General features: G+C 41.9%; 1 protein-coding gene across 1 annotated transcript in view; it reads left to right on the top strand.

Annotated features, from left to right (window-relative positions):
- MTHFD1 (methylenetetrahydrofolate dehydrogenase, cyclohydrolase and formyltetrahydrofolate synthetase 1) overlaps positions 1-22,437 on the top strand; it is a 39,645-nt gene that overhangs the window by 5,461 nt on the left and 11,747 nt on the right. The window contains exons 2-18 of the mRNA XM_088166320.1: positions 2,092-2,176; positions 4,496-4,555; positions 5,229-5,282; positions 5,644-5,780; positions 5,902-6,002; positions 6,329-6,465; positions 7,881-7,992; positions 11,796-11,923; positions 12,566-12,663; positions 13,218-13,391; positions 13,913-14,049; positions 14,343-14,389; positions 16,657-16,764; positions 16,866-16,940; positions 18,686-18,788; positions 19,921-19,997; positions 20,965-21,105. Coding sequence (XP_088022446.1) covers positions 2,092-2,176; positions 4,496-4,555; positions 5,229-5,282; positions 5,644-5,780; positions 5,902-6,002; positions 6,329-6,465; positions 7,881-7,992; positions 11,796-11,923; positions 12,566-12,663; positions 13,218-13,391; positions 13,913-14,049; positions 14,343-14,389; positions 16,657-16,764; positions 16,866-16,940; positions 18,686-18,788; positions 19,921-19,997; positions 20,965-21,105 — 1,774 coding nt within the window. The remainder of the gene's footprint in view (positions 1-2,091; positions 2,177-4,495; positions 4,556-5,228; positions 5,283-5,643; positions 5,781-5,901; positions 6,003-6,328; positions 6,466-7,880; positions 7,993-11,795; positions 11,924-12,565; positions 12,664-13,217; positions 13,392-13,912; positions 14,050-14,342; positions 14,390-16,656; positions 16,765-16,865; positions 16,941-18,685; positions 18,789-19,920; positions 19,998-20,964; positions 21,106-22,437) is intronic.

Genomic DNA, 22,437 nt, shown 5'->3' with positions numbered 1-22,437 from the left:
GGGTGGGCTTGTTTTTCTTCAGCTGAGAAGACTGGAATAAAAGTAATACCTAAACCTGGGATCCTTTCTAATATTTCGTTTGTTTGCATTTCTTTTGGTTTGCTGGCCACAAACCAGTGCTGCCTTTCCTTACTGGAACACCAAAGTCCTCAGAAATAGTTCCCTTGGAGAGTTGCCCACAGGCCACATGCAGAGGGGTTTCTGATGCTCCTTGAGATTGTTGTGTTGTTGTTAGAGGCTGCTCATGAGCCAGCTCAGGTGCTTCCCTAGGGACTTACAGCTGGAGTGTAAGGAGAGGCAATTGGGGATTTTGCTCTCCAGCAGATGAATTTTTGTCACTTAAGCACAAATAATTGCTGGGGTAAGGTTTGCTATGAGTTTTCTGAACTCATCAGCTGGTCTTGATGTCAGGTCTTCTACAGAGGTGGTAGCTGAAGGAAGGCCCAGAACTACTGTTTGTTAAGTAAGGCTGCAAACACTTGCTTCTGCTGAAGCTTGTTAAGAGACTGAACCACATGGCTAGGTGCAAACACCTATAAATACTCTGAACCCATTCCTCAGGTGCAGCAGAGCTCTGGCCATGTGATTCAGGATGCAGCAGGAGAGATGCATGATTTGGGATGTAGCTGGAGGCTGTGACTCCCTCTGAGATAAGACCTAAAGCAGCCTTAGGGCTGCTTCTAGCTGGGCCAGCTGCAGCTGTCCCCTGGGATCAGTGCTGCTGGGTTGAGAGAGCTGTGTGCTGTTCCCATTTCCCTGTCTTCATGCCTCTGGCAGTTCTAATTTGGAGCTCATAGTTGCAGGGTTGCTTCACTGGCTATCTGTTTTCCTGGAGTTTCCCTCTTTGCAGGAATCACAGACTCCCAGCTGGACAGCTATGTACCTTGTCCCTGTACCCTTGCTTTATCTGGTCACAATTTTAATGAACTGGCACCAACAGCACCTGCTTCAGTCTGGGAAATCTGGTCCCACTTGGGAAGTAGCAGAGCTGGTAATGCTGATCTGAGGGTAGATGAGCACAAGGAGACCTGTGGTTTAAACCAGAGGGTGTTTGGTGCAGGGTAGATTTGCTGAGTGTGGTGGTAGCACCTTCTCATCTCTGAGAATGGGGATGTGACGCAGGATGGAGATCACATGGAGGACAGACCTGTCAAGCCTCTCATGTCTTTGAGGTTTTGCTTACCTGGCTTTTGGTTCTGAATGTCTCTTATATTTGCAGTACAGTGCCACAGCCTCCTTCCAGTGCCATGAGCCCGTGAGATGCACAGAACTGGTCAGTTTTTTCACAGTCCTGACTGCCTGTGGTGAGAAGACGGAGCAGTTGAGCCTGGCACCTTCCCTGGTGAAGGATTATGTGTGTGGGGCCAGAGTGGTTGAGAAATAAGAGAGGAATGCAAGACTGGGGAGAGGTGGTCACAGTGGCTTTTGAGCTGTCTGTGGCTAATTTCAGTGCTGGGTACTTGTTATTAAAACATTCCATGGTAAACTGGGTGTGAGTTCTCATCTGAAGTAGAACAACTAATCAGTGCTCTGTTTCAAAGTTGAGATTTTTACAATTGTATCCTTAAACTTGCCTTTACTGAAGGGTTGACCTGAGCTGTCAGGGTTTGGTGGCTTTTCCTCACGTCTGTCCACCTCCTATTCTCATCTCTGCTTTATCTCCTGCTTGTTTAGTTATTTCCCAGGTAATTTTAGTACAGCAAGGGTGGAAAGAGGATTTCCTTTAGAGAAAGGAGTTTGAAATCCCAGGAATTTCCATGCCATATTTCGAACCTTTTTTTTTTTTTTTTTTTACCCTTGTATCCTTTGAGAGCATGAAGAAGCACAATGTGGACTTCAAAAAATAAAATTATTTAAATAAATTTGAATGAACCTGGTTCCAGAGTGTCTTAGTGACTTATGGGCATCAGTCTTATTTGGAGATTGCTAGGAGCTGTGTACTCAAGGCATAAGTACATGTTTGCCAGTCTGCCCATCTCTCACCTTTACAACTCCTGACTGTATCAGAACAACTCCATCCCTATTTCAGAATTCAGCCTTGTGATTAACTTCTACCTTGCATTTATTTTCTCTTTTTTTCCCCCTCTTCAGACAAGTGAGAGACAGACTAAAGCAGCAAGTTGTTGAGATGACTGAGAAATTTCCAGGCTTCAGACCAGGACTTGCCATTTTGCAGGTATTGTTTTCTCTAATGACAACTACAGAAAATTTGAATTGTTTTGCAGTGGTAAGGGCACAGCTGATGAGCTTCATCAAAGCTGACTTATAGTTGGTAGCATTTTATTAGGAACAGTATTCTCTGTGGGATGGTAACACAGTCCTGTTATATCTTTTTGCCAAGTATCAGGGCCCAATTTAAATTTTTTTTTAATTTTTCAGTTGTTCTATTTCTTTTTTCAGACCCTGTTCTCTGTTGGAGTGTTGTGTTTGTGCAATGGTGGAATCAAGCTGTTTGCCTATTAAGAGCAAGCAGTGCTTGTAGACTCCATTCCAGATCTCTGCACTTGAGTGAGCCCTGAAGTTTGGCAGCTTTCAGAGATGTGTTTGTACCAGAAATTCTCCACGTGGGATGTTTATTAAGTGATTTGGTCTGCTGTTATGTCAAAACATGGAGAGAAAAGAGGGGCAGAGGGGGGAAGGAAACTCAAACAAAACTAAAACTGCCTTTGGCCAAGATGACTTAGAGTGCAAGGGATGGAACAATATTCTGTTGCTGAATTGGATATCTCTCAGAAGTGAGCAAGTGTTAGAGTCTACACAGAAAGGTTTGCAGAGGTAAAAAGCACATGTCAAGTATGGCGGTTTGACCTGTGTTTGGCAGAATTTTTTTCCTTTGCAGCTATAAAAAATGGAAGCCCTTTGTGCTTAGGCCAGAAGGTGACTAGCAATAGCAAGTGTTATGCTAGAGGAAGGAACGGTGTGTCCACAAAGGATTGAGGGGATGTAAGTGGCTGCTTAGAAAAGTCCTTACTCAGTATTTTGTGCTCCTGCAGAGCCTTTGGTCCCTGTGTGGATTCCAGTGCTAATGCCACCATACCACACAAAGGCCATGCTCCTCTCAGATGCCAGGAGCAAATCTGTGTTTGTGTTTCTGGTTTTCCTTTCTGTTAACTTCAAGTAGATTGTCTCTACAGAAAATTTGTCTGCAGATGCTTAGAAGGAAGGAAGGAGGATCTAAAAATTTAGTAGTGCTTTGATGAAAGCTGCTGTTCTGTTGACCTCAAACTGTCTTCAAAAATTGCTGTCTTGTGGAATTACTGGATTGTTTTCATGGTGAGCCTGTATTCAGTGCTGGATTGTCTCAGAGTCCTTTACAACCTGTTTCTCTTCGGCTGCCTGACACTTCTGTAAGCTGCCAAACAGTCTGGGCTTGGAGTTCATCTCCTAATACTGATATTTGCAGCTGTCTGTTTTTCAGTGAAGTCAGGACAATGAGCTGTTTCTTGTGTGTAGCACACCATGCATTATGTGCTCTGTTCTTGGGAGGCATCTGGTGTCCTCTGAGCTCAAAGAATAAGTCAGTTAATCTTTATTTTTTTGTCCTGTAGTCAGTAATTCCTCATTCACAAAACATATATTTGCTGACATCTCCTGTTTCTCTGCCCTGTATGAAGCAAACTTTTTCTTAAACCCAGCAAACTTTACGGGGAAGACAGCCCCTTTATCTGTGCCTAGGGAGGAAGAACCGATGTGTTCTGAGTGATCAGGTAATGCAGTCACCTCTGCAGCTTGCAGTCTATATGAGAACAGGGATCACTCCCAAGTACCAGGGAACAGTATTTCAAGAGCTTCTTTATCAGCTTTTCCTTATTTGACACCGATTTTCTTAAGGTTGGAAGGAGTATTACCTTTAGCAAAACATACTGGATGATGCAAGTGGTCTCCTGAAATGCAGTTGTACTGTAAGCACCCAGTACTGCCAAAATCTGCAGACATTTGTTCCACTTGCTGCTTTTTCTTTGTGCATCGCTTTGTTTTGTTTCTTTGTGCATTGTCTTTGTTTTGGTTTTTGTTTGGCAGGAAAATTCTCAAGGTTCAAAACAGCAGTGGAAAAAATGTCTCCATCAAAGCATTTATGTACATAAAATTAAGATTCCTGGATATCAAAGAGGCCCACTGTTTCTGAAAGTCTTAATGAGATAATTGAATGTTATCAGCACCTGCTGATCATGTTAATTAGCTAAGGATTTAACTTTCTCAGATCACAAGGCAGGCAGTATTTTCTGCTTTGGAGACCAGTGAGTTTTTAAGGTTTTTCAACGGGTGCAAATGGTGTTTGTGCAGGAGATCAGACAACTTGTCTTTATCTGCCTCGTACTTGAAAGAACTTTCCTGTTAGCTCTAGCTGCTTATATCCTCTATCAGTGTGTTTTACAGTAATTCAGGAATACCTCTGTCTCTTTGTAGATCCAAGGAAGCTGAGGGCTAAGCCCATCTCAGCCTGTATCTGGGTCGCTATTCTGTGCTGTAATTCAACTTTTTTTTTCATCCTTAGGTTGGAAATCGGGATGATTCAAACCTCTACATTAACATGAAGCTGAAGGCTGCTGCTGAGGTAATGGCTGGACTTTTAGGACTACTTTTTACCCTCCTATAGTCAGTCAGATCTGAATATGAAAAAACAGATGCAAGTCAATAGTTTTGTCCAAGCTTGGCCAGTATTGGAGAAAGCAGTGTTGGCCTGAGTTCTCAGTTGCAAGAATGCAGTGTAGGTGTGTAACCTGAGAATCAAGTGGGGTTCTCTAGTCACAGCAGTGTGGGTTGGTGGCAGTTTTTGTGTGATCATCACAGATTACGTTTGTCTCAAGTGCTGTGTCTTTCCTGATCTGTGGCCTTGTCCTTATCTTCCCTGAGTGTCTTGTACCTGCAGTTGCCTTGTGCTTGTCACAGGTAGAACATTACATGTTTTAGCAGGGCAGGAACACAGATGAGTGCATTTTTCTTCCCTAGGTGATACCTGCCACTTGAAGGCAGTGTGCTGTCAAGCAAAGCTAATGCTGTTCATGTCAAAAGGTGAATAGGACAGTTAAAGGACAGACTCAGTAGGCAAAGCACTGACCTTTCTTTGATGGTATTTCTAAATTGTAGGACTTTAAGCTTTAGGAACAGGAGATAGACTTGGGAAATGTGACAGAATTCAACTGTGATTTAGCTGGATAGAGAGATTAGCCAGATCGATTGGATGTCAATTCAGAAATCAGATGATTTGTTGTTATTCTCATTTGCAGATTGGGATCAGTGCCAACCACATAAAATTGCCAAACACAGCAACAGAAGCTGATGTAAGTAATATAGCCAGTAATGAAAAAATACATAACTTTGGTGTTGAGCTCAAGATATCTTTGCCCTGTCATTGCATAAAAAAGGACTACTTGATTATTGATGCTAACTCATGAAAAAAGACTTGGAATCTGCTGAGGTGTTTTTGTGTTTTGTTTTTTTTTAAGAAAACTAAAACAATGTAAGACTTAGAGACTTTAGGAACTATTTTTTTAAAATACAAAATGTAAGTGGTTTATACTTCTGGGTGGAAAAACTAAATACGAAGTTTGTATCTTTTAATTCAGATAGGATTGTTTTTTCCTTTGCATCAGTTGTATTTCAGTTCATTAGCCATTCGTTTTTTGGTGTTTGCTGTTGTAGGTGCTCAAGTGCATTGCCTCTCTGAATGCAGACCCAGCTGTTCATGGATTTATAGTGCAGCTGCCGCTCGACTCCAATAAACCCATCAACACAGAAAAAATAACCAATGCTGTTGCACCTGAGAAGGATGTGGATGGGTAAACTGACTTCACCCCTGGAGAGCATGACAGCTGCTCCAGAAAGAAACCTTTTTTCTTTATTTTCTCTTGAACAGTGAGGCTAGGTATCTTACTTGGCCTTTATTTATTCAAAATACAGCTTAAGTAGCATCAATGCTGGGAAACTCTCTAGAGGAGACCTTGGAGACTGCTTTATTCCGTGTACGCCAAAGGGATGCATGGAACTCATCAGGCAGACAGGTAAGGAGGTTTCCATACATTATTCATGAGTTCAGTAGTCTTCAATAAGAGTAGAAATTACACACATTGCAAGGCTCTGCTTCACAACTTCTGCTGAGATACCACATTTCATCTCTGCTGCCTTAGATAGTAAAAGAACTAGGTTAAAATGATCTTGCCTTCCTCCCTCCCAGCTACAGTTCTCTACCACACATAACAAAGAATATTATTCTGAAGTACCAGGGCCAGACTTAAACTGACCACGAGTCCAGAGCAGTTTGAGTTAGTGTGTACCAGGCTGCACAGTGACCTCTTTTTTTGCTCTCTCCTGACTCTTTGTGGTGCAGGTGTCCAGGTGGCAGGGAAAAGAGCCGTGGTGATCGGTCGCAGTAAGATCGTGGGTGCTCCCATGCACGACCTGCTGCTCTGGAATAATGCAACAGTCACCACGTGCCATTCCAAGACCTCCACCCTGGCTGAGGAGGTAAGGGCAGGCTGTAGTTATTTGTTCCAGGCCACTGCTACTCCATGCACATTGCTGCTCAGTATGTTGCTGCTGTGAGTCATTAGGTCTGGGGTGTCTTTCATCTGAATTGGTTTTCCAGTCCTGCTCATTGCATGGTTGTGTAAATACTTCCGCTGGAATAGGATCTTGATTATTTTTGGCATTTAATTAGAGGGGTTTAATTATAACAATAAAATTACTATTTTTGTTGTCTTTGAGCAAGTGCTGAGAATTTAATCATCCCTTCCTAAACTCCATGTAGGGGCTGGCAAAACAGCATATGTTTTTGTTGTTTTGATTTTTTTTTTTTTTTACCAAAACAACCAGTTGGTCTTCTTCTCTAATGGCTGAGAAATGTTAAGCCAAATGATTTCTCCGCTGGTTTATTTTTTTCAGTCGATTTTCTATGACAGGGAGTTGGTACCATTTTCCTCTTCAGCAGTGAGAGTGACAGAAATAGTGTTTTGCTGTGCTGCCACCTACTTGGATTTCGTAGAGCCATCAGCACTGCCAGGCTCTGTAGGCAAGTATTAAAGCTGAAAAGGGAGTAGGAGTGTTTGAATATAACTTGCAAAGTAGATCAGAAACACTGCAGTGCTTCACGCTGTTAAGTTGCTGTTCAGTAAGACCATCATCACGTTGATTAAAAATTGAAGTGCTAATACTTAATGATATCTTAAAAATAGTTTATCTCCCTTGAAGATTAAGAGAAAAAAATTCCAAGGGATAGCAACTTCCTAAGCAAATGTGAATGAAGCAGTGCAGGAACTGACAACGAGCTTTAGTAAGAATCTTTAGCACCAGCTTCATTACTGGATCTGTCAAATTTAGTGAGTAGTCCCTGACTGAATATTAGTGCTGAAATACAGTCAGCTTTCCCTGGAGTTGTGTGATACGGAGTCCTGGACATGAAAAGCACGAGACAGTGCTGTCTCAAGTGAAGTGCTGCTTAGTTCTGTGCAGGGGTTGTTCTTGGCTGAACAAGATGAGTTCTTGCTGTCTGATGAGTGCTGGGTATATTTCTAGCACTGAATGTGTAGGGATATTTGAAGGAAGAGACGAATATTCAGAAGGCTTTAATTTTATCTAAATGTAGCCTGTATGATCCACTTGGGAATCATGGAGGAGTTCAGAGGAGGTTGTGAAGTGTTGACTAGCAATAGTTTGGGGTAGGAGTGTGAAAATAGGCCATTATTTCTAGCTGCAGGAATTTGTCCTTACCAAGGAGCTGGCAACTACCTTTAATTGCTGAGAGTGCCCTTCCATGCCTCCAATGGAATTGGGTGAGCACAGTTTCACTTCTGCTGAAGCTGATCTAACTTGCTGCAGAAGCAGCTCTGCATTTTTCCACTGCCAGTGTGATACACAGTTGTCTGTTTTTAATTTTTTTATAGGTTGGCAAAGCTGACATCCTGGTGGTTGCAGCTGGTAGAGCTGAAATGGTAAAAGGTGAATGGATCAAGCCTGGTGCAATCGTAATAGACTGTGGAATTAACCATGTTCCAGGTGCGTGGGCAATTATAACAAGTGGGGATATGTTTGTATATAAATGCATTTGCTAAGTTCATGAATACTGTTTCCTTGGTGTCTCTGGTCCACATAGACTTCTTTTTCCTGTAAATCTGTCTTAAGTAGTGATGGCAACCTCTGGCAATGCCAAAGTAAACAAAACACTGATCTGAAGTACTCTTCTAAAGCAGATCAGTGGCAGTTTTGATTCTACCTTCAGCGAGGCTGATGATTAATAGAGGAAAGAGGAGGCCCGCGAAATGTTGCAATAGAATATCCATTTAATTTGCCCCAGCTACATAGTGAAGTCTTGTCGCTGTTGTCACTTTGGAGCGCAGATTGAGAGCTTTGCTGTCATTACTTCGTGGTTGGATCTGGTGAAGCTGTTCCATTTGAAGTACAGAAATGACAAGCAGTCTCTTAAAGTAGCTGTGGATTTGTTGAATCACAGCATTAACTTCTTAGGCTTGAATGGCTGTTGTCTTGAAACAAAGCAGATTGTGCAAGAGTATTGGTGACAATGGCTCAGGCATAGAATAAAGTGCTTTAACGTAATGGATTTTAGGGTAGGGTTTCATTTAGTTGCTTCTTCCTTATAAAGATGGTACAGACAGTCTGGCAATTTCTGTTTTCATCTCATTTTAAATCCAAATTACAGATATTGAATGATATGGAAAATTAGTCACACTTTCTGTGCTACACCCACAAGGCTTTTAAAAGGTAGTTTTCATAATTAATCAGTCATTTTGTTGCCATTATTTAACAGAATGTAAAGAAATTTCTGTTCTGTGGTTTTGTTACTCAAAGTTGACATTAGGCTGCTTTTAAAAACATTAGTCCTCTATCTAATTAAAATTAAAAAGTCGTTTGCTGTTGCCGTTTGTTGCTTGATGCTTTTGTTCCAAGCTACCCAAACTTAGGCCATTTGCCAAAACCCACAGGGTCACTGCTGATGTGCATGAAGCAGAATGGGTTGGAGTCTCCCCAGCTGACATGTTGCAAATAAAACCCCCATTGTGTTTATGGTATATGGTGGTATGACCTTTTCTTCAGGCTTTAGATGAACAGCATCTCTGAGAACACATCTTGTTCCTTTGCAATTAGCCTGCCTTGAGCAGTTCATTGACATCTGAGCTTCTTGTGCACCCAGCCCAGTCAGTGTCACGTGGAGTGCATTTAATGGGATTGAGATTTGATAATTGAGACTTGATAGAGTATCATGAAAACTGCCACATTTTGAAATTATGGATGCTACACACTCTCTTTTCTTTGTTCTTTCCTGTGGTTTTCTGAAGCTGCTGAATTTTCCTGACTTTTTTTTTCCTTTGATATGTTGTGAAAAAGTTTTCAGATTAATCTTTTGGGAAATGAGTACCAGAATTGTGGGAATTGCAGTGCTACAGAAAGAACAGCAGCCCGCTTGCTGGCTTCTCCAGCTAAGTCACTGTACAGATAGAATATTGCTGCTAGTTGTGATGGTGCTTTATATGTGATAGGGTGAGAGCACATACATCTTACCACAGTGAAAGTGCACCCAGCTAGGTGCCTCCCAGGATCAGGGGGTTGCAGCTGGAGGACGTGGCAATCTCTGGATATGGCTTTGGTTTGCTGGTCAGGGTACCCCATCCAGGCAGATCCCAAACTGATTTGATATATCAGGACATTACCTCATGCAGTCTAGCCGAGCTGGAGTTAGGACAAGTTATAGCCATGTAGCACAATAGAAATTGTGCTTTTGAATGGAGAGTGGCTCCAAGGGTGCCAGTTTGGAGACTGGAAGAGACACTTCAGCCACATATGGCTTTGTGTACTGCAATGAACAGAATTTCCTCCAGATAGAGAGGGAAAAAAAATCTCCTGAAACCTCTACTAGAGCAGACAAGTGCTTCTTGTCAAACTGGGTTGTATTTGTCTCTCCCCACAGCCTGCAGTTGGAAGGCTGGTCCAACAAATACTCTGAATACCCTGTTCCAGGCCTGTAGAATTTGTTTTGCTACAGAGAGGGAAAGCAGTGCAGGTAGAGGATATTCCCAGAGATGGCAGTCCCTGGAATGTCCCTTTCTGAGTCCTGATGGAGAAAGCAACTCTGCTCAAAAGTTGCCTGCTATAGGATTTTGCAGCCCTTGCTAACAAGGAGCCGTGAGAGTGGAATATGAGAGCAGTTTTTTCGCAACACGATTATAGTGTCACTGATGCTCCCTGTAACTAGTTTGTATATTTAAGAGTGGGATGATGAATACTGAGAAGGTGAAATTATTGGGAGAGGTGGCAAGTACTGTATGTGAGCTTTCTTTCAAAATGACATTTTGCAGGTAATTGAATAGCTCCTAGGCTGTGCTCAGCAGTGCTTGGCGTGAGGTGCAGATGCAGGGACTGGGGGATTGTTTGGCTTGTGCTCCTCTCTGTGTCTGTGGAACAGATGAGGCAGTTTGGAGTGCCAGCTTGTTTTCCTCCTTCTTGGGCTGAGAGCCTTCCTGGATGGCTGATGAGCCTGCTTGGCATCCTTGGAAGAAAATAAAATTACTTTATTTATCGTTTGCAGCCTTAATTAAATTGGTCTCTAGGGGGGAAAGTCAGACTGGTCTGCAGTTCAGGCAGCAAACTGACAGTGGCTGCAGAAACACTGGTTACCAGCTGTGATATTGTTCGGGCTTTGAGCTTTAGGGAGAAGTAGTGTTGCTTAAAACACACAGTAAAGCATCCAAGCTGCTAATTGTCAGTAACAATGCAGCTAAAAAATAATGTTGGCAGGAGCTGCTTTTGTTCTGTCTTTGCTTTTAACATAATCAGCTGTTGAGGAGTTTGATTTCTCTTCCACTCTTCCCCCTCACCAGATGTATATGAAAGCTATTGACTGTGTTCTGTTCAAACATACAGTTATTGTATGTAATATAATATTTCAATATAACAACATTAAAATCTATTCTCAGATTTTCACGCTGATTAGAAGCTCCGTAGAGTCCTTTATCTGAAGTGAGAATCTGCCATTCTGGGAGCAACTTAAATTTTCTGGTTTTATGGGCTGTAATCAGTGACTTCCTTGAATGACTGTGCTAGTTTACTAATTAATTTTGTCTCTTCCTCTCTTTATGAGTGAATTTAAAGGTCACCACAGGAAAAAAGAACTGTGTCTGCTTCTGAATTGTCAGGTCATGTAGTGCAGCAGGATATAGCAAAATACATTGCCCGAGAGGAAGATTATCGTACTGACACTTTCTTAAGCCACCTGTGAAGTTTGTTTTGACAAGACCAATCTTTGTGAACTGCAGTATTTACTGGTCCATCATTAAACTAGAAGTGATAATTGAAAATTTCAGAACTTTTTGCCTTCAGTTTCTGTAAAAGCAGATGATTTTATTCAGTAGTAAGGCCCAGATGCCCTCCAAAATGGAACAGAGCAAGTGTAAACTTGGGGGTTTGGAACAAGTCAGCCGTGTTTCATCTCTCACCTCTTCCTGACTGTTGGTTTATATCTCATTCAAGCTGCCCTGTGGGCCATGAGCCACTGAGAAAAGACTTGCATCCTCCAGGAAAGGGAGATTTGTCTGGCTGAGGATAAGTGGGGCTTAATGGGAGGATGTGTTGCATGAGCTGTTGACACTCTGCAAGTGAAGTATGATAACAGCTTCATCTTGTGATGTTGTCTTAGCTTTTTTATCATTCTTTGCAGTTTCCTGGGTACTCAGCTTCTATTTTGTTTGCTCCAGCAGAATTAAAGACTTCAGCTTCAGTGAGTGCTGTCTCCTCTGTTGCTGTGGTGAAATGTGATGTGTAACTTACTTTTCTCCTTAAATCCCCAGACAGCACAAAGCCCAGTGGAAAAAGAGTTGTGGGAGATGTGGCATACAGTTCAGCAAAGGAAAAAGCTTCCTTCATCACCCCAGTTCCTGGTGGTGTTGGGCCTATGACTGTGGCCATGTTAATGCAGGTACTGAGCAGACTGTGGTCATCTCCTCTGTGTTTGCTTTGAGGGGTGTTGCTGCTGACCATCAGCACACTTCCAAAGCAGCTGATGCTGCCTTCTTGCTCTTGCAAAATCTAGTTAGGATTTCCAACTTCTAGTGCAGATAATTTGGGTTCAGTTAACTGAGAAAGATGGACTCTAAGGAAATGTTAGAGCAGAGGTTTCTGGTTGGTCAGTTTTGGGGGGTTTTTTAGGGGTTTTTGAATGTGGTCAGTCAAAACTAAAAGAAATGGGCTTGTCTTATAATGCTATGGCTGTAGTTCTAAAACTATCCTTAGGGTGATTGGATAAAAAGGAGAGTAACAGTATAAACCAGCTCCCTCTGTTTGCGTGCTTTGCTTAAGATACCCTGCTGGTGCAGAACACCCAAAAAAATCCAGCACAGTGGAAGATTGGTAGAGAGATAAATATGGTGGGATCTTTTTCCTTTTAAGAAAACAGCAAGCAGAATCTCATTTTGGATTATTAGCAAATGCTTTAATAAAAGCACTCTGGTTTAATCCCAGACTGAGACAGATAGGAGGGGCAAAACTCTCTGGTCTCTTTGTTTAGCAGTGCGGTTCATGCAGTGGTGGTTGCTTTAATGCATTCGCTTGCTCATTTTAGAGCACTGTGGAGAGTGCCCAGCGTTTTCTGGAGAAGTTCCAGCCTGGAAAATGGACTATCCAATACAACCAGCTTACCCTACAGATGCCTGTTCCAAGGTAATGCTTTCAAATGAAGGCACTCTAAGTCAGTCTTCCTGAGGAAGCAGAGCTATGCTGCAGTGGTGCTGTGATATCTCTTGAAGTGTGGTCTCCTTGAACTTTGACAGACTTCAGGCCGGCTAGATGGTTGCTGATTCAGGAAATAGAGAATAACTTGTAATAGTTTTGGAAAATTTTCAGTCTGGCATGCCAAAACCCTAGCATGTTCAAATAGGAGTTGCTCGTGTCAAGTCCCCAAGGAGCAGCTGAAAATACACAAAATACCATATGGGATCGTAACACATTGCATACAAAAGACATTCGGGAAAATGAGGAGGTTGAGGATGGGAGTTGTTGTTTGGTTTGGCCTTTTTTTTATTTTTAAAAAGGCAATTCTGAGGAAGTGTCTGTTCTAATGTACCTGATATTGGTGGGATTGATTCCTTTAACAGGGTGTTTAAAAATTGACTTCTAAAATATAGATTAGATGTTTGTAATTTATTCCATACAGAAGTGGGGAACTTTTGGGAAGTCTTTGACTTGTAAACTCATCTTGCTCTTTTTTTTTTAAGTGATATTGAAATCTCAAAGTCTTGCATGCCCAAGCCCATTGAACAAGTTGCAAAAGAAGTTGGCCTTTTCCCTGATGAGGTGGAGCTCTATGGCCAAACTAAAGCCAAGGTTCAGCTCTCAGCTCTGAAGCGTCTGCAGAACCAGCCAGATGGCAAATACGTCGTTGTTACTGGGTAGGTGCTTCCTGAACCGAGACATCACTTACAAGATGAAAAGAAATTTTATTAGTATGGCTTGTCATTGAATTGTCTTTTGGTGGGGAGATTGTTTGGGGTGCTGTTTGTGTGTTTTAGTAAATCACACTATGAAAATCTAATAGTTTGGGAAGTAGATTAATCACTTGTGGCAAACAGTGGGAACGTAGCTTAACATTTCTCTCCAGCAGATGATTTGTTTTGATCTACAGGTCAGGGTTTTGAAGGGTAGACTGGTTCCTAGCCAAACTTCTCCTGGTCTAGTACCCTGCCTTCAGTAGGATCTAGCAAATAGCTTCAAAGGCAAGTGGTCAGCAGTTACATGATAATTTGCCAATCTCTTTCCAGTTTTGAATTGATAAAGATTAGCTGAAGTATGAGCCAGTTCAGAACTTGAATTCTCATTAACTGCAATCACTGGGTGACTCTTTTGTCCCTGGGATTTGATTCTCACCCACTACAAGGTTGTAATTGTGTCTCTTCTGCTTTGTTTGCTGCAGAATAACTCCCACTCCCCTGGGAGAAGGGAAGAGCACCACCACTGTTGGTCTGGTCCAAGCCTTAGGAGCACACCTTCACCAGAATGTCTTTGCCTGTGTTCGGCAGCCTTCTCAGGGGCCAACTTTTGGCATAAAAGGTATGATTGTTCTGTTGCTTGCAGTTGGCCTAAATGGACAAAGATGGCATTCAGAAATGCTGTTCTGCTGCACTGTAGTTTTACATTATTTCTAGTTATAAGTGCAGTTACTTTAAGAAAAAAGAGCTTTGGGTAAGTTCTTTGGTTTTGCCTTCAAGGTACTGTGTTGGAACTTAAACTCAGCTGCTCTGTGGTAGTAGTTGCCCTCTTGGAGCCATTAAGCAAACAGGTGTAATAGCACTCTGGGCTATAGACACCTGGATTGCTGTAGTCTGACTGTTGTCTCTCTGCAGGTGGAGCTGCAGGTGGTGGCTATTGTCAAGTTGTCCCCATGGAAGAGGTAATTCTTTATACAAAACCTCATTGCACTCACAGACCTTGAAGAGGTACTGCAGTCAGATAACTTAGAAAATGTATGGGTTTATGACCTAGTGTAGCACTTGAAAGAGCTGGGTGCTACTTGAAAGAGCTGGGTGCTTGATTTCAGCAAAGCCCTTTTTTTAGCAAACAACCATCCTTGTGTTGTCTCAGAAGTGCAACTTCATGGTCAGGGAACTTCATAGAGCTAGTAATTTCCAGTTCCTCTCTTCCCTCCCCTTCTCTGCCTTGAATTGCTGTGTACCCTGGAGCAAAGTACATCCTGTGCCTCATTTTCCTAGCACTGAAATGAAGATGATAATGGCTTAATGCATTTTGGAAGAATATTGCATAGTTCTGTCCGCTGTGGTGGCCACCGACTCTTTCCGTGAGCTATTTTGGTGTAGTTGTGTTTTAGATTACTAACATGAACTGGGAAAAGGGGATTTGGGAATCAGCAATGCCAAGACCTCAGCCTGTGGGGGGCTGGCACTGGAGCATATTTCTGGTGTGACTTGGCAACAAGCAAAATTGTGCGTCTGGAGGCAGGGAATTAAAAAGCACGTGTAGTGTGTGCTCTCTGCCTCTCAGCTCTCAGAGTAATTGCCTGTAGAATTCTACCTTTGTCTCAGGCCTTGTAGATTGACACAGGACAATTTCAGGAAGAAAAGCAGAAATAATCAAAAGGGCTGTTTGCTGTAATTGATGCAGCAGTCCATAAAAGATAAAGATGTTCAGGAGGCAGAATATTGATTGAGTCACGTGCCAAGACATGTGTGAAGGATAGATGTGACAGGAAAAATATCCTCCTCCTCTTTGGGAGTGTTAATAAGATAAGCCAAAATACCTTACTGCGTGCTGCAGTGGGAAACAGCCACACTCTAGGAACCAAACTGGCTGGAATGACTTTTTAAGTATGACCCACGTGGTGCAAATGCACAGTTTATGGGGGTGTTTTAGTCAGTGCACGTTAGGTAAAATTAAAGTATCTGGGGTCACTAGTTACAATAATGACCTTGATACATCATTTAATAATTCTGCATGCAGCTTTCATCCTATGAAAAAAAAAATAGCAAGTGAAAAACTTGAGTTCATGCTGCAGAACAAAGGTAATAATAATTGCTTCTTGTTGCATGTATGCAGAATGAGGCAACATAATTAGGATTTATAATTGGTGTGTGACTAGCTGCATTCTGTTTTAGCTTTGTGGGTTTTGAGACCACAGTAACAAGGCTTCAATAAAATGATGTTGTAAGGTATTCTTGTCATATCACCTTTTCTAATATTCCTTTTTCATCTTCTTCCTTTGCTACTTTGCTAGAGATGAAGAGGATTGTTTCAACCACACCTTTTACTCACCTGCCATAATCATAGGACCATTTAGGTTGGAAAAGATCTTTAAGACCCCTAAGTCTGACCATTCCTCCAGCACTGCCAAGCCCACCACTAAACTGTGTCCCCAAGTGCCACTGCATGTTGCTGAAATATGTCCAGGGATGGTGACCCCACCACTTCCCTGGGCAGCCTGTTCCTGTGCTTGACAGCCTCTTCCATGAAGAAGTTTTCTCTCATACCCAATCTAGATCTTTCATCAGCTTCACAGCTACAGTGCAGCCAGATAACTCATGTAGGCAAACCCACTCAAACTATGTTTTAATGAGATAGAACTAAGAAAACTATTAGCAGTGCCACTCTGTAGTATGTGGTCTACAAGTTCTGCCTGTGATTCCGTGTTTGGGTGGTTACCTTAAGCAGAGCTCTGTGCAACCACAGCTCCTCTGCCAGTGCTGCACAAGGTTGCTAGTTCCAGTATAGCTCAGATTCCCTTGTGGGAGCAGCAGCCACTTCAGCTAATGTATGTGTGAAACCTGCTGTGCAAACGAGGGGGTCAGTAAAAGGTGAAAGACGAGCAATGCAGAACATAGAGTGTGCCAAGTTGGGTCTTTTCTGTGCCAGGGAGCCTGTGAGAACTGTTCTGGTGGACATGAAAAGAAAAAAAAACAAACAACTTTCTATTTGGGAGCTTTGTTTTAGAAGTTTGTAAAATGACATGAATGTGGGGGAGGCATTTTTATGTTTTAGAGAAATTCTTTCCTCTCTTCCACATACTGCACTGAGCAATCTCTCCCCCTCCACCCTCACCCACTTTAACATTACTATTAATACTCCTCTTTCCATCTGTCTACGGTGAGTTGGAATAAATGAAAATTGCAGCAGGATGAGGTAACTGATATGTTTTATGTCCTCTAGTTTAACCTTCACCTCACTGGTGACATCCATGCCATCACTGCAGCCAACAACCTGGTCGCTGCTGCTATTGACGCCCGTATGTTCCACGAGCTGACTCAGTCTGACCAGGTACAATCCTTTCTTACCCTATATTTGATCCATGCCCACTTTGGCCAGGCTGTTTTGGGTGTTCCAGCAGTGCTGATTAACTGCTTGTTTCATCTTGCAAGGCTCTCTACAACCGTTTGGTGCCATCTGTCAATGGTGTCAGGAAGTTCTCAGACATTCAGATCCGAAGACTACAGGTGAGCTCACTGCTTTCTCATGGGTTTCTGGTTCTGTTCCATTTATTATCCTTTAGGTATGCAGAGCTGTGTTACAGAAACACCTGTGTTGTCCCTTAAGTCATTCTGCTGGCATTTATTTTTTACATAGTGTGCAAAAGTGTGGTAATCCTTCATACAGCACAGAAAACTGATGCAGCCCCAAGGGGAGGAATCATTGATATAACTCTGTCAAATACTCTGTGATTAATACGGTGGAAAGAGACAGAGATTAGTGTCCTTTATTAGTGGTGTCAGTTCAGTGTCCTTAATGCAGTTTAAGAAAAGACCAGAATTAGTCTCTGTACCTAACACAATTTTACTGCTGGAGATTAGTGGTTCCCATGTGACAGCTGTGTAGATAATGCAGCACAAAAAAAAAAGCAATTTGTAAAATTCAGCAAAAAGAGAACATACAGAACTTTCTTAGTCTTACCCAGATTGAGAAAACAAAGGAAAATGAAAAAAAAAATCCATTCCCTACATGGCAAATTTCTCCTCTGCAAAAATAAAAAATAAATCCCGGTTAGATTAATAGAATGGCAGACCCTAAACAGCCCACAGCTCCTCTAATCCTTAAAACTTAAGGGCCTGTACAAGTTCACATTGACTTCTGCAAAAATGAGGACTAGCAGATGAATAGTTTTGTGCTGGGCTTGAACCTTGCAGCTAGGACCGACTGAGCCCTGCTGAGCTCCTTCAAGGTACAAGCCTGTTTTGTATTCAGGCTGGATCAATTGCCTATTTGGAAGTCAGGAGCAATAGTCAGACTACTTAGGAAGGTAAAACTCTGACATATTAATTGGCTATAATGTCTTAACCATTAGAGAATATGTGGTTTGCTTCCACTGCTGAGCAAGAAATGATGTCATACTGCTTGGTGTTCCTGATGGACTGCTGAGGCAACTCTACCCTAACCACTCTTCTGGTTATTACATGTCAAGATGTGAACAGGATGCTAATACTTCAGAAAGATGATCTCTCTGTCATTGTTGTTGTTTATTTCCTTTTCTAAATGATATGCTTGAAGAGGAAAAGAACAGACTTTCTTCTTCCCTGCTGTTCTTCAGGAGAAAAATGCGACTTAACTGTCTAGTTAATTAAAAAAACCTTGCTCGTTCATAAATCAGTTGAATCGTTTCCCTCATGCCTAAGCTTGTGCTTGTATCGGGCTTCTTGAGATAATTCTTCTCTCAATTAAGCAACTTGGCAAACTGCCCATCCTCTCAGTGTGTTCAAGATCAGCTTTCTGGGATGCTGACAGCCTTGTGACTGAATTGTTTAATTCCTCCTTTGTGCTGCTTTAACCAGCATGCTGAAAGCAGTGGCTTTAAATACGTGTGGTGGTGTGCAGTGACCCCAGGCAAACTAATGAGAAATGGATGTAAGCGTGTGAGACTAATGACGAGAACAAGGCGTGGAAGGAACTGCAGAGCTGTCTCTTACTCTTTCTGTAGGTGCTTTGCACAAAGCTTGGTGACAACCTGCCCTAATGAGTTCCATTGTCTGCCTTGCCCTTTGCAAGCTGGACAGCAGCAAGCTCTGTCCAGCATGTGCTGATATGGATCTTCTTATGTTGTTGTGGGGTCTGGAAGAAAGGGTCCCAAAAAGGCAGCCCCTCCTTATTTCTGAATATGCAGATGCTGCCAAAGCCTCAGTGCTGCAATAAAAGGTTCGTTTCTGTGAATCTTTTCACTATATTTCTTGTTTGTCTTTTCTTCCCATAGAAACTGGGCATTAACAAAACAGATCCTATGGCTTTGACAAAGGAAGAAATAAATGCATTTGTGAGACTGGACATTGACCCAGGCACCATTACGTGGCAAAGAGGTACTAGAGACATTAAATCAAAGAAAATGTGTCAAAAGAGACATTTGCAGTTGCAACTGAAACTGTTTCCTGGGAAAATGGGAAAGAGGGCAGAGCTGGTTCCTCCTTCCTTAAGTTTGGTGGGATAGTTGCCTGCAGCTGGTATCCCATTTCTAAAGGGTCTAACACAGGGGCTTGAATCTCCTCTGAATTCACAAACATTAAAGAGTTTGCTAATGGGTGCAAGTTTGTGTTTCTGGATTTGTCAGTCATTGGCAACTGTAGCCAACGGCCTTTTTGCCTTACTGCTGTGTGAGTAAGGAGAGGGTTCTGCTCTGGGATTAAACTCGGTTTTAATCTGCCCACTTGCTCTGTTGGGGACTGACAGCAAATGAAGACCAGATTTTTTAAAAGGATAATTGAAGGTAAAATTATTCTCTGGTCTGGCAGAGTTAATATTTCACTATCAAATTTTAAAAGTGGGCTTTCTTCCTGAGTTAGGCTCCAAGAGTATAGCTTTTTCTTCTTTCTTTTGAAATACAGTATGAAATGTATTCTCCAGAATTTGCTTCATAACCTGTAATGAGATTTAAGTAGTCTGCCTCATGGGAAATACTTTATAAAATACTTGGAATATTTCAAGCATATAGAAAGAAACAGCAAATTTAAGCCAATGTTTCGTAGTTTGTGTTTCTAAGGTAATTTGACTTAATGGAGCTGTGTGAAACAATTCTCACTAAATGATAGTATCTGACTGTTTTATCACTTCAGTGATAAAGTATTAATTTTATTTCTCTTTGACTGCAATAATTTCCTGCATTCATATTGGTTAATGATGGTGAAAAATCAATTGGAGTAATATTATCAGTTCTGCTTTTCAGAGAAGCGTTGGTCTGGTGGTTAATGCACACAAAGGGAGGCAGACACCCTCTGGATGCAGTGCAGGCTCTGGTATATCTTGGGTATTTTAATTTCATTGCAGTTTTTGTGTAAGAATCATTCTGGGAAGCACTTGCCATTGTTTAGGAGAGGGTGGTTTCTCAAACTGCCCTTCTTCTCTTCATTGCTGACCTGGCTGGGTATTTGTCACAGGACAAAGATGTGAATTTATGACTTGGCAATGTGACATCTTACCTCTCTGCATTCCTTGCAGTACTGGATACAAATGACAGATTCCTTAGGAAAATCACTATTGGACAGTCGGTGACAGAGAAAGGCTTCTCACGGACGGTAATTGTTCCCTTTTCTTGCCCGTTTTAAAAAGTAACTTGAAAAAGGTGTGCCTAAAGGAAGTTTCTATAACTCCAGCTATTTTTTTCATCTTTTATCTTGTTAAAGAGAAAGCAGAAAGTCCTGTCAACCAAACAGTTAAATTTGCTACCAGTGCTGTGTTTTGTTTTATTGTCTCTTTCCTCCTTCCCTGTTGTCTCCTGAATATTGGCTTCCCAAACTGGGATGGCTGTGGCATAACAGTGATGCATGAGTGCCCTTTCTAAAGATGGTCGTGAGAGTGGTTCATCTTCACTACTGCAGGTGTTTTGCATGGGGTTTATCTGGCCAAAACTAGACACTGTATCTGAGCATGTCTAGATTCATTGTATAATCAATAGAGAAAAAGAAGCAATTGGGCTATGACCACCCTCATCCCTTAAGCAACTGTCAAATTTATAGTTCAAATTAATTGTGCTCAGAAAAGCCTCTTTCTTTTGACTTGAAATGTCCTTAAGGTGCTTAGCTTCCCTAAGGTAGAAGTGTCTGCATTATGTCAGATGAATTCTATCCTGCGTTTCCTATAGAATCTGGTTTTTCTGTTGGTGGGCTTTTAGTCTTTTACTGTATTGTTCAGTAATGATCAGATGAGTTAGTAAGCTCAGTCTTCAAAAATATCATTTGTTAGTGTTATGTGTTCTTACATGAATCACTAATGTACGTGCCAGGAGAGACACGTAATAGCAACAGAATGAGTAGGTTTGATTTAATTTTGCAGAAAAAAGAATCCAGTTTAAAATGGCCAAATTAAATGAAGTGTTCTGAAAGCAATGCTTTGGATTTCTTGTATATTGTATATCTGTATTTTTTTCTTTCTTTTTTTTTTATTGCAATGGTGATGATTTACCTTGTTTCAAGAATTGGACAGAGGTAAGAATTGCTGGGAGGGAATCTTAATGAGTTCATGTCCTTCATTCATCTCTTGCAGGCTCAGTTTGACATCACGGTGAGCAGTGAAATCATGGCAGTCCTAGCCCTGGCTGATGGCTTGGATGATATGAAAAAGCGATTTGGCAGAATGGTGGTAGCTTCCAGCAAAAAAGGACAACCAGTTACAGCAGATGACCTTGTAAGAGTCATTGCCATTAAATCCTTTTTCCTCTTATATCTGAAAGTCCTTGGATTAAAAGGCAGAGAGACAGCTCTGTGAAAAAAAAAATTAACATAGAGAAGATGAAAGATAAAATCCCCGCCCCTGCAGTTAATGAAGGTTTTTTTCCTTCAGTGTGGCTGCCACCTTATCCAGAGAGGCTGTGTGTGAGCTGGGCAGGGACAAGGGTCCTGTGTGATGTGCTGTGTGTCAAGTTGAAAATGGCACCATAGGAGTTAGAAGGGAAATACATGGTGGCTTCTACGTAAAAAGCATGTTTATGAATCAGAAGAACTCAAAATACATCCTGCTGGCCATCCTGTTCTTTGGCTCCCTGGAGCGAGGAAAATACTGAGCAGGAACAAAGCATTGTGCAAATTCAATTACAGACAATGAAATATCTTCTGCTGGGAGTCTATGAATGCTGCAAAAGCCAAAGCATTTGCAAAAAGTGTGCGTTTTCTGTAAGGCAGCCTTTGATGAGGGACACAAATACTTAATTTCCCTTCATGAAATGCTGAATGTCATCGCACTGGTGATGCCTGTTAGCAGTGTGTAAAGCAGCCCTAAGCAGCAGTTACAAGCTGCAGCACTGTTTTGCAGCTGTCCCTCCAATAATTGTTAGTACTTGGCAGGTCTGTGGAGTGTGTCAAATAGTGTTTTCCCAAATGGTGCTTCAGCGTGGTTTCAGGGCAATTCCCTGTGTCCCAAGCACTTCTTCCTGACCTGTGTTGCCAGCTAGGTGGGACAGGGCACTGAGGCTTACCCAGCTCTTGCTATCTTGCTGCAGGTTTTCTGTTTCCTTACGTTTTAGGGGGATATGGGAGTTTTGTTTATTTGTTTTACTTCCTCCCAGGATAAGGCTAAGAAACAGTAGATTGATGGCCTGACTCTGGCCTTGCAGGAAAAGGGCCAGGTGGAACAATTTATCTGTAAATCCTTATGTGAGACATTTGTTGGGAATGAGAAAGAGCGTGTGCCAAAGTTCAGTAGGCAGCTTTGAGATTTTAATTCCTACACCTAGCATGCTGCCAGTTTAACTTAAGTAACTGAGTTAAACCCTTTTTCTGGAAAACAGGAGTGTTTCTTACTGCCCATCAGCCGTGTAGGCAGATGGTGCTTGGCTTGGGAGTTACTTCACCTTTTCTGTGGAGTCCAGGTGATAGAAGTCTTTCGTCTCAATTTTTTTTAACTTTTAAAAAAATCTATTTATATTTAATTCTGTCCATTCCAACTGAAGAATGGAGGATGGTATCACACATCCAACAGGTTCTCTTGCCTGTTATATGTTTGCACTTGATGGCAGCCAGT

This window comes from Sturnus vulgaris, chromosome 6, assembly GCF_052056855.1.
Source record: "Sturnus vulgaris isolate bStuVul1 chromosome 6, bStuVul1.hap1, whole genome shotgun sequence".
NCBI lineage: Eukaryota > Metazoa > Chordata > Aves > Passeriformes > Sturnidae > Sturnus > Sturnus vulgaris.
This window is presented reverse-complemented; position numbering and strand designations above follow the sequence as displayed.